Raw genomic sequence first — 15,702 nt, 5'->3', positions numbered from 1 at the left:
GATGTCTGGAGTCTGTCCTTTTAATTTATGGAATGGATGGTTATGTCTGGATTTAGTTCTTGTGAATTCATGAAATAGATGTTGAAACGTTGATTTGGTTCTATTGGGTGAATAGAGTAAAATGATGATGCCAGGATTTGGTTCTTTTGGGTAAATCTAATGAATGTTGATGCCTGTATGCAGTTCATATAATAAACATGTGTATTGATTAACATGGATTTTTACTAGCTTTTAGTAAATGCAAGACATGTACAACTCAAACTCGTTCCATGCACTAAAAGTAGTTGACCTATTACTTATTTTATCTGAGAATACACCAAACCACAAAACTCTAAACATTGTCCTGTGAACCATGAAAATGAGATCAAGGTCAGATGAATGAGTACACAGTACAATCATTCCATACACTTAATAAATAGGTCATATTGTATCTCAGAAATAGATCCAACCACAAAAACTTAACATTGTCCAATAAACATATAATTGAGGTCAAGAGCAGATTAAACCATCAGTGGGACAAGTACACCTCACAATTATTGTATTCACTATATAGAGTAATCTAATGCATACAGTATATGAAATATGGACTTGACCATGTGACTTCAACCTTGAAATGAGGCTGAGGTCAGTTGAACCCTACCTGACAGACTAGAAATATTGCAAGGAACTAAATATTTTTTTCACTTTATAATTTAAGCAGTCCTTGATCCCTGAAAATTAGGTCAAGGACAATTAACATGACAGACGGAAACTTTGCGAGATAAGGTATCTGTATACAAGATATGAAGGATGCAGGTGTTCTTTGTTCTTAAGTTGTGCTGTTACACCATTATTTCTGAATGGGGCGGGGTTGAGCAATTACAAACATGTTTGACCATGCCACACTCTGCATGAGTCTTACCCAAGCTGGTTGCTGTTTGCCATACCAAGGTATAAGGAGGGGTAATAAGGGGTCCTTTAACATGTTAACAGCATCTCGATTTTGGCAAAAACAGTTAACAAAAATGCAAAAATGCTGATAACAGTGGGTTAAAAATAGTGAACAGCTTTAATTTATCTCAGATAACAGTTTACAACTCCTTGAAAAGGGCCATAAACAGGTTAACTAAGTAGAGGTATAAAGAGCTTGTGTTGCCCACCTTGGTCTATGTGAATATTAAACAAAGGACGCAGATGGATTCATGACAAAATTGTGTTTTGGTGATGTGTTTGTACATTTTGTACAATTTACTGAACATTCTTGCTGCTTACAATTATCTCTATCTATAATTAACTTGGCCCAGTAGTTTCAGAGGAGAAGATTTTTGTAAAAGATTACTAAGATTTATGAAAAAATGGTAAAAAATTAACTATAAAGGGCAATAACTCCTAAAGGGGTCAACTGACAATTTTTGTCATGTTGACCCATTTGTAGATCTTACTTTGCTGACATTTACCGGTATTGTTTTTTAGTTTATCTCTATCTTTTATAATATTCAAGATAATAACCAAAAACACCAAAATTTCCTTAAAATTACCAATTCAGGGGCAGCAACCCAACAATGGGTTGTCTGATTCATCTGAAAATTTCAAGCCAGAAAGGTCTTGACCTGATGAACAATTTTACCTCATGTCAGATTTGCTCTAAATTCCTTGGTTTTTGAGTTATAAGCCAAAGACTGCATTTTACCCCTATATTCTATTTTTAGCCATGGTGGCCATCTTGGTTGGTTGACCGGGTCATTGGACACATTTTTTAAACTAGATACCCCAATGATGATTGTGGCCAAGTTTGGTTAAATTTGGCCCAGTATTTTCAGGAGAAGATTTTTGTAAAAGTTAACAACGCCGGAAGCTGGATGCAAAGTGATTGGAAAAGCTCACTTGGCCCTTCAGGCCAGGTGGGCTAAAAAGGTACTGCCCCCAAGTATTTCTGTTTTTCTGTTCTCATTTTAATATAAATCAGGCAGTTGAATGTATGCCACACTGTAGCAGAGGGGGCATGAAGTTTTACTTTTGTCTGTCTGAACATTCCAAAATTGGTTTAAGTTCTCTAACTTTAGTTTGCCTAAACCAAATGTATGAAGCATATACACAATATGTGTCCCTATGGACACATTCCCCATTTGAGTGTTGCTTAAACATTCTGATAATGAAAATGAACCAAAAACAAAATTCAGCAGTTAAATCCAACTCCAGCAGAACTTGTAATGTGTAAACTGAATTAATTGTTGGAAATAGCTGTGATAAATCTCATTTGGTTTTAGATTTACACATGTGATATTGCTCTAAGTGACCAAAATCTTACTGTTTTGTTTTTGTGTAGATGTGTTGGTTTAGCATTAAACAAAAAACCAAAATGTAAAAGTTAAGGTTTTTATACTTTTATTTAGTAAAATTACTACATACAACAATCTTCAAAAATGCAGATACTTATTACTAAAAGTACCAATTTTATGAAAAGTCTTTTAAACACAAGTTTTCATGTCTAGGCTCCTAAGAGCTATCAATCACTCTTTACTACTTCAGATAATTTGGATACACTGAACAATATATCCAGATGTACATTTTAAACAATTACAAATATTTTATTGAACTCAATTTATACAAAACTTTCACAGTAAAAATATGCAAATGAACACAGAAAATTATGAACAAACATAACACAAATAAATGATATAAATGTTACTGGTATATAGCACCAAGCAGCACCATAGGACTTGGTATCATTTTCCCTTTTCCTTTTGACAAACATACTGGGGTGAAATACCTAACATTAATTGAATAACAAGACAAAAGGAACCCTCCACACACATCCTTATCAGTCTGAATTTTCATTAGAGAAAAGTATTGTATTGTCCTGTAAATTAACTGTTTGTCAGACACTATACATCCTACATATTTCATGATATAAAGATATATAGAAAAACTTGTTAGCTCCTGGAGTAAATACTATCTTTTTAAAATTAAAAAATTATCCTAACAAAATCCCTTACTTAATGCAAAATTCATTTGACTTGAATTTATGAGTTCGTTTTCAAAAAGTAATGTTATATCCTTATCTAACAATATCTTTGCCATACCTTAAAAAACTGTATTGGATTGATTATAGCATCAAAACAATTAAATCAACAAGTAAACAATTCAGTAGATGTAAATTTCAATGCAATCTTAAATCTAAGTTTCATCATAATTTTTAAGTTCAAACAATGCATACAACAATGGCATATTGACGACAAATTATGGAAACAACAATAAACATTGTTTACTGTAAATATAGTCTATGTAGTCTTAAGAACATGTCAATTAGCTTGTTTCTTCCTGTGAATCTGTAGGAGGTGGAGAACTTTCTGCTGTACTAGATTCACTATTTACACTGGTATCAGCTGGTTTAGGAGAACTTGCTGGTTTAGGAGAACTTGCTGGCTGGGGAGAATTTGCACGTTTTGGAGATTTTGTTGGTTTTGGGGAATTCTGTAAATTCTTGGGAGGTCTACCAGGTCCTCTTCCTGAGCCTCTACCACGTCCTCTACCTCTGCCTCTGCAAAAAATAAAAGAATTTAATTTTCTCTTTTTTTTTCTTTTATTCAAGAACAGTATTGCACACTCTTAACAACTACTCAAATGACATAGCTATCTCAGTGAAGTTCCCTGTTTCATTAGTACCAGAAGTTAAGGGATTTCTTCAGGTAGATAAACTGTTTATTGTAAGTCATTCACAAAAATATTAATATAACATCAAGGTGTAATACCACCAAATCATGGTACGAATCTGGTTGTATAGGAAAGTAGGTCTAAAAAAATATTCCCTTGAATTTGACAGTTGTAGAAAATTAACCCTGCATTTCAATGCACTTAATTTTTTTCTGAGTCATAAACATGTATGTTGGGTGTCTGAAAGCATCATTCCTTTTTTATTTGAAATATTTTGGAAAGTTAAGGCTACATCATTACCAAAGCAGGTAACCAGTAAATAACAGTGTAAAAATTGGTTGTTTACTTCTGCTGATGGTTTCTTTCTTCTTTGCAATGAAATGTAGTGTGAAATTTTCATTGTAGCACTGGAAAGGATTAAACTTTATACATGCAAAGTATTTCTTTGGTTGAAATAAAGGTCAATACTGTACATATTTTTAAAAGTGCCAATTTAACAAAGACTAATAGGGGAAAATCAATGGTGGTATTACACCTCAATAGATAAATTAATTATATAGAGAATATCATATGGCTTTTTCAATATCCCATCCGTATCAACCTGAGACACCAATATAATCCCAAGAGGGATTATATTGGTTGAGGGTTGATACAGTGTGTGATATTGAACAAGCCATATCATATACACTTTATTATATACAAAGACATCGCATAGATTTTTTTATGTGACATCATGTCATACAGATAAGGAGGTTTTAAATGACGTCATACAGATTATAGGTTTGACATGACGTCATACAGATAAGGGATTTGATAAAGCCTTTGTAACAGTGACTGCAATCGATGATGTGACGTCATACAGATTAAAGGTGTGATAAAGCTTTTGCAACCGTGCTGATATTGATATCATCACGGGTGGCTGATACAGCATGCTTGTCATTGATTGTATTACACATACAATTTATCTGTATTTACTACTAAGTATATAATAAAATGCTATTATTATCATATTTAAGAATTTATATCATCTGGTGTTATTATTCCAATTTCATAGTTCATCAGAGGTTGGGATAGTTTTTAACCTATTACCATAAAAGAGTAAACAGTAAATAACAAAAATACTGAACAAATTGTATCAACAGGTCAAATAAACAGGAAAGTACAATTTCAGAGTACTCACAGTTACTGGAAGCTAGTTAAAAGTCAAAAACAATTAATAAAAAAATAATCATGCATCAGAAACTAAAATCAAATTCAACACATCAAAGGGATTAAGTGTTTTAACGTCATGGTCAGTCAAAGAAGACATAACTTGTTAAATGCCAAAATTAAAGTACTGACAGGTAGAAGATAGTTAAAAGTTTACCTTTAAATAAATAATTACAATCTTAGAACATTAGTAAGGGTTCAGAAGGAAAGCATGAGCAAGAAGAACAAACAGATTCATAAGACTTTAACTCTTTCAAAAGCACAAACAAAAGATCTTTTTCAATTTCTGAAATGACTGGATCATGACACGATAACGTATAAATGATGATAATGCAGGTAAAGTATAACAACCATGTCTGGCAAAAGATTTTGTGGCATTCATTTCATGACCAAACGTGTTCACTTTCAGGTATCGGTCGGTACACAATGATTTCATTTAGAGTATGTTCTACCCTATACTAACCTTCCTCTCTTTGAAGCAGACTTTGGTGTTTTGGGTGTTTCTGGTCCTTTACAACTTTGACATTTCCATGGACCATTTGGTATTGACTTGAGTCCAACACAGAATGTATGATAGCCTCTATCACATTTGTCACAGAACATCATCTTATCCTGAAAGCCAAATAGAAACTGTAATGGTAAACTATTTAGACATGCATCCTTATTAATTCTACCCAGAACCAATATTTATCTCTTTATTGCTTTCCTTTCACAATACTGTTATTGTATTTTATAATTAGAATTAATTTATGCTGTACACATGTGTACTAAAATTTCCCTTTGCTTATATTTCTCTCATAGATCTACCAAGTGAGAAGTTGGACTAATTAATATGCCAATATTTTATATCTTATCCCCTTTGTTATATGTATCGGTAAGCAATGACAACACTACCATATGGTAACTTAAATAAGCAAAGAAAATATTATGTCTCAGATTTCAGCACTACCTCTCTTGTTTTAAGTATAATTTTAAACAAATAACATATGACTACTAAATCTACTATAAACTTATGAAAAGTTATCTTTGTTTGTCTACAATGCCAACAACATAACTATTTAGAATTCATGCAACTCAATAATACATTTTATATTTAATGACCATAGCAAGTTCAGTGATAGCTTGTGATAATGAGAACTTTAGCCATTCATTAGAGCTCTAAAATTTACACATTAAGGCACTAACTTTCTTACGATACTTTGAAACAAATTTTTTCTGAAAAATAAATTGACAAAATAATCCTGCTTCTCATAGCAATAAATTACAATCCTTAACATTCTGAATAGTTTAAGCTGTCATTTACCGCAATCTATCTAAATAAACATATGATTCAGACCAGAGTAAACCATATATATCTTTAGTCACCTTCATTTTGTATGCTCTAGAATAAAAGTATGGATGAAATGCCATAAGCATAAAAAGCAACACCAAAAAGGGTAAGGGACGACATCAAAAGTTCAATGAAGGATAAAAAACTTAATTCACATAGTTTTTTCACTTACCCCCCTACCCCCCTCTTAACTTAATTTGGAAATTGATTGACCCATATGGATATATGTAAAAATCAATGTCGGATAACCAAATCTTGCAGTAGTTCAACCCCCCACCCCCAAAATATTTGAATTAAGTTTTTGATCTTACATTGATCTTTTGATGTCGTCCCTAACTTTACATGAAGAACTTTTGTGTCAGCACAAAACATACATGTAATTGTCATGGTCATGATGAGAAGGTTACGCAATTTGTAATAAATTTTTATTTAGACTGTCTTTATAAAGTACAAAGCTGTTCTTTTCTTTTCAAGAGTTTTTAGATCACAATACCTGTAGAGAATAATTTTATAAAATATTTACCAACTTCTAAGTAAGCATGGTCATGTAACTCATATGCCCCATACCTCAACCTGTTATAAATATCATAATTGTCCCCCTACATATGGAGACAGGAACGATAGATAAGCTGTGAAAAAAATCACCTGATACTACAAGTTTTACATTCAATACACTGACATACCTCGTCAAAAGGATCCATACATTCCACACATGTTTTACATTCCATACATTGCCAAGGGTAAGTTTTTATAACTGCCACCATGTCATATGTAATATCTAAACAGGCAGGGTGACCTAAAACAAATATCATAATGTTGGTTAACTGGTATAAAGTTTACCTTTAGCTGCTGAACAGACATAGGTGTTTAGTAATCTATATTACCCAATGTTGTAGAGTTAACTCCTCAACAAGATTCAAGATTAGAATAGCTATAAAGGTATTGTAGTACTATTATGGAAACTCATGCAACACTTATTTATAACAAATCCCCTGTATAGTTTGGCATACATATACAACTTATGAACTCAAGTCATGTTAATGCAGTTACATTAACAGTATAATTATCAGACAATTCTTATGAAAAATTGAAGTGAATTTAAAATCTCTAAAACTTTTGAAATACTTGGTCAACAATGACAAAGGCAAAACTTAAAAATAATTCTTTATGATATACTAAAATTATTAAAAGCATAAAGTTTTGAAATAAAACAGGAGTCAAATAAAATTGAGAAAGGATATGGGGAATGTGTCAAAGCAACAACAACCCGACCATAGAGCAGACAACAGTCGAAGGCCTCCAATGGGTCTTCAATGTAGCGATAATTCCCGCACCGGTAGGTGTCCTTCAGCTGGCCCCTAAAATATGTATACTATTACAGTGATAATGTACGTCCAACTAAACTCCGAATTATACACAAGAAACTAAAATTTCAAACTCTTCAATGCTAGTCATTTCAATGTTTGACCATCAGTAAACCTGATTAAGAATCTATCAGAAACACTATTGAGAGTATCAAAATCAAACTTTTTCTTCGCAGGACTTTGATATGATTTTGGCCTCAGTCATAATTCTAATTCACAAAGTCTGGGTGTCAAAATTAGGCTATAATATTGCACTGGAGGGATTTTCTATTGAGGTATACTGTATGGCAATCTAATAAAATTTAGACCAAGGTACAAACCATGTCTGGCACATTCTGAACACTGAACAAGTTCTTTTGTTCCTGATTCTTCTTCTGCTTCTAAATTACAAACTCTACATCCTGTTTCTGCTGGCTCTTCCTTCTAAAAAAATAAAATTATGCATCATTTAGTCACAAATCTATTGAACATTATAGTGATTAAGCCATTTTCTAATTAAATATCAGAATGTGACTTATAGTAACAATTCATTAATGAAACAAATATGGTGGACCTACTTAAATATCTAAAGTAATTAAAATTTAAACTTAAGCAAATATAAAAGGACATAAGTAAATGATTAAATCACGAAGATGAGGTCATGGACAACTGACATACACAAGATAAAACCTTACAGCCATAAGGCATCACCAAACAAAATATGGATTGTCAAACTATTCACCTTCTGAATAATAGTGAACCAAGCACTGTCACTGCCATCTTATTAGCATACCTATTTTTGCATTCTGACACATTTGACTTGATAAATTGGTATAAATCAAATGCCCACCTGAAGCCTTATCAAAACAGACAAGACAAACCCATAAAAAAATACTTATGTACACATACTTATTTGAACAAAAAGCACACATTACAAATTCTTCAATTTATGGACTAGCTTAAAATGTTTTAGTCACTGTTGTCAGGTTAATCACATAGTGGTTCTATGTGAGATAGAATTAATACCTTTTCTTGCTCTCCCTCTGCCTCACTGCTACCTTCAGAACTACTAGAGCTGTCATCGTCACTGTCTGAGTCGGAACCTGATTTACCCTACAAAATATAACACCAAGACTTGACAAAACAGTCAATGTTTACCTTCTTTACTCAGTCACTCTCATATTTTCCCAAACACTACATAAGAATTAACCAAATTGTATGGATACCTCAGATATGCATACACTAAATAGTGCCCAATCTGAATACTTTTAACATTGTTTGGTAATACAATTTTATAATCTGATTGTCTAATGTATTTGTATGGATAACCCATGTCTAAATGGTTTTTTTTATTCAGCACATTTTCTTTTGTTAATGTTATCATTTCAGGTAATTTGTTCCTTGCTTCACCTCTAATGGCCTATTATTAACATTAAAGAATGTGAAAATAAACAAATGCTTATTTCAAAACTTAAAAGTCAAAACCAGAAAATATACTTGTAATTCAGATATTACTAAAAGATAATTAGAGGACCAACAATCTTAATTGCTTTGAAGAAAGACCAGCATATAATATCATTTTCACAATATATGATTATTTTATCATTTAAAAGTTAAGATTTGAGTATATTGAAAAGTGATCAGAATTTGGTATAATCATACATGATTTCAATCTTCATTTGCCTTAAAAATAATGTTGATTATTAGGTGGGCAGAACTAATATTCATATTCTAACGGAAGGTTGCTTAATACATTTTGGAAACATCTATTATGGAATCATGTGGTGTCTTGGAGTCATAAAAGAAGAGAATCTGTATGAACTGTACATCTTATACATGGATACTTACATCTCCATCTTCTTCTGATGCAGCTTCTTGTGATGTAGGACTAGATAACATGTGATTGATAGTCTTTGGGGGATCATATAATGCTGTGTTTAATGGGAAATATTTCAATTCATCTCCAGAGTAACTGCAAAACATAAACATTCATCAAATGCATAGCAATTAGAATTGACTTTGTTAGCCATAACTAGACTAATAATAAGTGTGGGGGATGTCTGTGTTTTTGTTAGATATTTTTTGGTTTGTATAGATCTGATTAGTTATGCCCTTTTCAACTGATTTTTATTGTCTGTTCTTATGTCGTACTGTTACACCAATGTCCCAAGTATGGGGAAAGTTTGTTTGGCACCTGCAAACTACTTGTAACCTCTGTACATTCTGTATGTGCCTGTCCTAGGACAAGAACCTGTAATTCAGCCCTTTGTTCATGTCTGTCATATTATTATTTTTTTGTAAATTGTTGTTATAAATTAGGCTGTTACTTTTCTAATTTGAATAGTTTCACATATTTTTTTATGTCAGAGCCTTTTATAGCAAACCAAGCAGTATGGGTTTTTCTCTTTGTGGAAGGCTGTATGATGGCATGTCCATAATTGCTTACTTCCATTTCATTTTAACTTTGGTAGACAGTTGTCTCATTGACCATCATAACACATTTCCTTATTTCTATATAAAAGCCAGGTAGTAGTCCATATAAGATTACCAGGTCGACAGTAGAAGAGATTCTACTTCACATATTAAAACCCTTTATGTATAGTAACTTACTGTTTGAAACTTGCTTGGAACTGTCCTGGAAGTAAAGCCACTGGATATGTACTGACTTTTGTATCTTCAGGTAACAACTTTTTATATCTATTCAGAGGAAAGTGGATATTCTAAAACAAAAAAATATTAATAACTAAAAACTCAAATCAAATAATTGAAAACTTATTAGATTTTAGATGGGGGATACTGCCTAGATATGCTCCTGAAAGATAACATAATATTTTTACACAGCTGGGTTTTTTTTTTTAAAGCAAAATGATGTTATGTGTCAGAAAATAACTATAACCATGCATTTATATGTATTGACTTTTAGGTAGTTTTTTTTTTAAACAGATATTATAGAAATATCAATAGCAGGTCTTTATACACCTTATCGCTATTTGTCGGCCATTACTGGATATGGCACAGGTTCCCGTAAAATGTTGACGTCATAAAACAAAATATCTGACGCCACAATGGAAAAGTGATTGTTGTATGCGTCAAAAGGTCAAGCGGCCAGGTCGGCCGTCCGACTAGGCTAATAGCGATAAGGTGTATTGTTTTGAGACAGTCAACTTTTTACAATATCTATTAGCAAAATAACTGATTAATTTATTGATGTGAGGTTTTTTAACCCAAACCATAGTCCTTTCAAAATAATTGCATTTCAAAACCTTAGGCTAATGTCTTCAGGTCAGTTCTTTTGCTATGTCACAAAGAAGCAGTTTGCATCTTAAAAATTACTATGTGACTTTCAAAAGACTGCATAAAACAATATAAACAATTATCTTAGAAACAATAGTCAAAAGTCTTATTATTGAATTTAACCCCATCCTACAATTGAGGAAATCAGAAGAGAAACCAAGTAGTAAACAGGAAACAAAAACGATTAGCACACTTATAATTATATTATTTTCATAAGTAGTCTTTCCCATTACAAAATTTGTTGTACCACTTAAAGTTAACATATAAACATATTATTTCAATTGATTCTTGAGGAAATATATGATAGTTGTGTTAGGCATAAATAATAAGTCACATTTTATATTTCTTTATGTCTGTCTGGTGAAAACAATATTTGACGATTAATTAAGGTTTTCAATAAATTATCAAAGAAGTCTGGTAATTAAGCAGCTATGAAATGGGCCTATGATGCAATGTTCCTCTATTTCAACCAAAATTTCAATAGCTCAATAAAACTAATCTCCAAAAATAATGAAATACTTCGCCAGGTGCAGCTTGATAAAACCACAGGTCAAACCCTGAACAGTTGGGGCAAGTATGGACACAACATGCAAGCTTGATACAGCTCTGAATTTGGATTGTGATTAAATAGCTGACACAGCATAGGTTTCCAACACAGAATAAATGTGGTCTAAGAACTCAGAAATTTCAAATTTGACATTTACCTTTTTTATATTCAAAATCTAAATACATGGTTAAATTCAGCATACCAAAGAACCCCAAGAATTCTATTTTTGATGAAATCAAATAAAGTTCAATTTTGAACCCTTTTGATCTCAATGTGGACCAATTTGAGAACAGGGCAGAATATAAAAAATCTAAATATATGGTTAGATTCAGCATGTCAAAGAACCCCTTATATTCAATTATCGTTGAAATTAAACAATTGAAAGTTTAATTTTGGACCCGTATTTGGACAAAATTGAAAACTAGGCCCATAATCAAAAATCTAAGTACATGGTCCAGATTCAGCATATCAAAGAACCCCAAGAATTTATTTTTCTAAAATCTAAAATTTTGGACCCTTTGGACCTTGATGTAAACCAATTTGAAAACAGGACCAATTAAGGGCTGTGCTTTAGCTCATGATACGCCTGTTGCTCTTTTAACATTTATAAAAATGGAAAGGGAGCTTATGTCAATAGATATAAACAATTTATCAAAGTTGCATAAAATTTTGTGAAAGTGTTAGTTATTGTCCCAAAATTGGAAAATCCCCCCTTTTTAAGCATAAAAATTCATAACACGGAAATGTAAAATCTGAAATTTATAAAAATTGAAAGGGAGCTTACATCAATAGATATAACAATTCACCAAAGTTTCAAGGACATTGGTGAAAGCCTCTTTGAGTTATTGTCCGAAGTGTTGAAAATCCCCCCTTTTTTATGAATAAAGCCCAATAAATCCAAAACTTAAAATCTGAAATTGAAAAAGAACGAAAGGGAGCTTACGTCAATAGATCTAAACAATTCACTTAAGTTTCAGGGAAATTGGTGAAAGCGTTTTGAGTTATTGTCCGAAGTGTGGACGACGGACGGACGGACAGACAGACAGACAGACGAACGGACAACGGTATACCATAATACGTCTTGTCTAAAAGACGACAGGCGTATAAAAATTAAGAATCTAAATACCCTGTTAGATTTGGCATTTATATAAAAACAAAAACAATAATTCAATTTTTGATGAAAGTATCTATAGTGCGGTGACTGAAGGTAGATTTTTTGGATTTTAATCTCCCCACCGAACACACACCTATATAATATATCATTGGAAAGAGGAAATCGTGTACTATAATAATATGCCTGTCGTCAGGACTTTGTATGGTCACAACTTTTTTTAATTGAGGTCAAAGGTTATATGTGAAAATCTGTGAAAATTTGGGAGGGTTTCAATTTTGACATTTTATTCTATTTCTAAACTCTACATAAATACAAACGATACTGTTTTGGCTTTATTAATGTTTGTTATTATACATAAACCTTAATCATTAAGATTTATTCTATCAAAAAAATCCTAAAACGACGTTTTATAAACAAAACTTCAAAAATTAAGTTTTCAACCTATAAAATGTTTAGAGCACCTGAACCTTTTGAAAAATTTCAATTTCAGGTAAAAATCAAGTGTCATGCAGGACAATACTTTAAAATTATTTTTTAAACTATCATATTGGGTGAGGTATCAAATCAAAGCAATAGAACACTACAGTCAAATATGACCTCAAATTGAATTTCGGATACTTCCAGTTTTATCATAGACTATTCGTTGCTTTTGTTTTTTTCACAATTATTACTGCTTTCATATAATATTATCTTTTGTTGCGTATTTTACTCTGGTTAATATCTATAACATTATAAGTTTTGTACCTATATCCCCCCTTTTTTTCCTTGCAACGTATTTCAAAAGTATTCCATATAAAAAAAAGAAGATGTGATATGATTGCAAATGTGGCAACCCTCCAAATGAGACATAAATTACCAATACGTCCCGTACGGGCTTCAACAATGAGTAAAATTTATACTGCATAGTCTTCAATTCACAAAATGAATATTGTAAAACAAACGAAAATTCTCTCGACCTGATTAATGTACAAAATGAATAAGAAACAAAAAAATGTAGTATATAGAAACATACGACAAACACTGCATTACCGTCTCGTGACTTGAAACAGACACAAACAGAATGTGGCGGGGGTTTGACTTTTTTAAGGGCACGCCAACACTCCCCAAACCCGGGGGCTGGGACCATGTGTATCAGTTCAACCAGCTCTATACCTAATCAACCGTTATCTCCATCATTTTCATTTTCACCAACCGTCACAAGACATGTTTTTAATATTTCTACACATTTCACTCATGGCCACAGGTATGCACATGAAAGGCTCTGCTCAAAGCAAACACGTTATTTTGAGTGTTCCTTTTCAAGTACAGACAAGATATTGTTGGAAGTCCGACGACATTTGTTCTCAAAGAAATACCAGCTTTAACCCATCCCTTTCAATTCATCCAAGATTTTACAGAGATCTTAAATGGGGTTATATACATTTTCATGGATCTACAATCTGTCGATACCTGTAACTTGGCATTGCACACGGTCATGTTCTTCTCTGGCTGTTTATGACGTCTTTACACTAAATCCATTGTATGTTGGATGTGTACGGATTGAGTGCTTAGTCTTAGAGGCATGGTTTTTAATTAGTTGTTAGTGGCTTTGAACTAGCTGTCAGATAACTGCGAGTACTCTCAGATCTGTTCAGTGTGTCTTTTTTTGTCGGGATGTATAAGTACCCTGCCACGTCCACTTGTATTGTTTGTCTATCTGATGAGTTAAGCCTTTTTCAACTGACTTTTTATAGTTCGTTCTTATGTTATACCACTGTCCAAGGTTAGATTGGGATCCCGCTAACATGTTTAACCCCGCCACATTATTTATGTATTTGCCTGTCCCAAGTCAGGAGCCTGTAATTCAGTGGTTGTCGTTTGTTTATGTGTTACATATTTGTTTTTCGTTCATTTTTTACATAAATGAGGCCGTTAGTTTTCTCGTTTGAATTGTTTTACATTGTCTTATCGAGGCCTTTTATAGCTGACTATGCGGTATGGGCTTTGCTCATTGTTGAAGACCGAACGGTGACCCATAGTGGTTAATGTTTGTGCCATTTTGGTCTTTTGTGGATAGTTGTCTCATTGGCAATCATACCACATCTTCTTTTTTATATTAAGATGACATCCATATGCTTGTCTGCAAAGATGATGGGGAAACATTGTGCATGAGACGTACACACTATCTTGATTTCGCTCAATTTCATGGTTGGCAACACATTAGATAGCATCGCACTCTACTTTAAGAAGCATAAAATCCATTGGCATTCAATATTTCAACAAGGTGTTTCGAATCAAACTCATGGTACATTTGTAAAGCCAATCCTAAATGAAAAGGAGTAAAATAAAATGGCCACACAAACGGTTGACGCAACTACGCAATTTCTGTGATGCCATTTCCTGAGAATAGTCTTGGCTATGCAGTTTCATCGAGTTACCATAAAATTAATTGCAATAAAGACGAAGGCATTGACTGAATTCAAGAAGAAGGAGACAATTCTTCCGAAGTTGGGTATATTTCTGTAGAGTTTGTAGAGATGTCTTTTCTATTGTATACTTGCAGCGGAATGACATATATCTGTCCGTTATTTGTGTCTTTTACATTTGACATTAAAATTTTGAATTCAGTTTTCAATTGACTAGCAGCTGATATGGCATCTCAAATAGTTATTTTGCTACAAAATATTGTTATATTTGCCTTGAACTTGTTGAAGTTGTTTGACAACTGTATTTCTATAGAAATCAATGAGTTTAGACTGCATTTTACAAGTAGAATATTTTAAATTAGAATCAGCTGGATGAAAAGATCTACAACTAAGTAAGATATTTATCTAGTAACGGTGTCATGAGGAATGACCATTACATCGTTGTCAATAGCCAAAATAAAATTAGTAAAAGCAGTATCGTGATCTGAGATATCTGCTTTTTTTTCGTTTTTAGCAAATAATTTGTAATGCAACCAAAATGACAGAGTGCTTGAAGTTTAAAAGATGGACGGGAAACTATTTCAACTTTAACTTTAACTTTAACTGACACGGTTAAGACATTCTTAATACGCTCATCTGATTCAAACTGGAGTAGTTTTTGATCTTTCTAAAATGTTTTGTTGCAACAAAATATACAAGCGCTCTAGTTGAACGACTGCATTCTAGAACGCGTACACATACCCGAAACTGAGGAACAACAGTCCGATAATTGTATGTCGTCATTAAATAGCAGATTAGAAGCTTCCTCGCTCTAAAAGGGGGAACAA

General features: G+C 32.7%; 1 protein-coding gene across 3 annotated transcripts in view; it reads right to left on the bottom strand.

Moving 5' to 3' along the window:
* Nucleotides 1-2,722: 2,722 nt before the first annotated feature.
* LOC134712111 (uncharacterized) overlaps nt 2,723-15,702 on the bottom strand; it is a 34,116-nt gene continuing 21,136 nt past the window's right edge. For all 3 annotated transcript variants that reach the window (XM_063573279.1, XM_063573277.1, XM_063573278.1), the window contains exons 8-14: nt 10,126-10,235; nt 9,364-9,487; nt 8,542-8,628; nt 7,857-7,959; nt 6,856-6,968; nt 5,306-5,454; nt 2,723-3,520 (exon numbers count right to left, since the gene is read on the bottom strand). In XM_063573279.1, the coding sequence (XP_063429349.1) occupies nt 3,286-3,520; nt 5,306-5,454; nt 6,856-6,968; nt 7,857-7,959; nt 8,542-8,628; nt 9,364-9,487; nt 10,126-10,235 (921 nt within the window). In that variant the 3' untranslated portion in view covers nt 2,723-3,285. The remainder of the gene's footprint in view (nt 3,521-5,305; nt 5,455-6,855; nt 6,969-7,856; nt 7,960-8,541; nt 8,629-9,363; nt 9,488-10,125; nt 10,236-15,702) is intronic.

This window comes from Mytilus trossulus, chromosome 3 (genome assembly GCF_036588685.1).
Source record: "Mytilus trossulus isolate FHL-02 chromosome 3, PNRI_Mtr1.1.1.hap1, whole genome shotgun sequence".
NCBI classification, from domain to species: Eukaryota; Metazoa; Mollusca; class Bivalvia; order Mytilida; family Mytilidae; genus Mytilus; species Mytilus trossulus.
The sequence above is the reverse complement of the archived record's forward strand: the minus strand, read 5'-3'. Positions and strand labels throughout refer to the sequence as shown.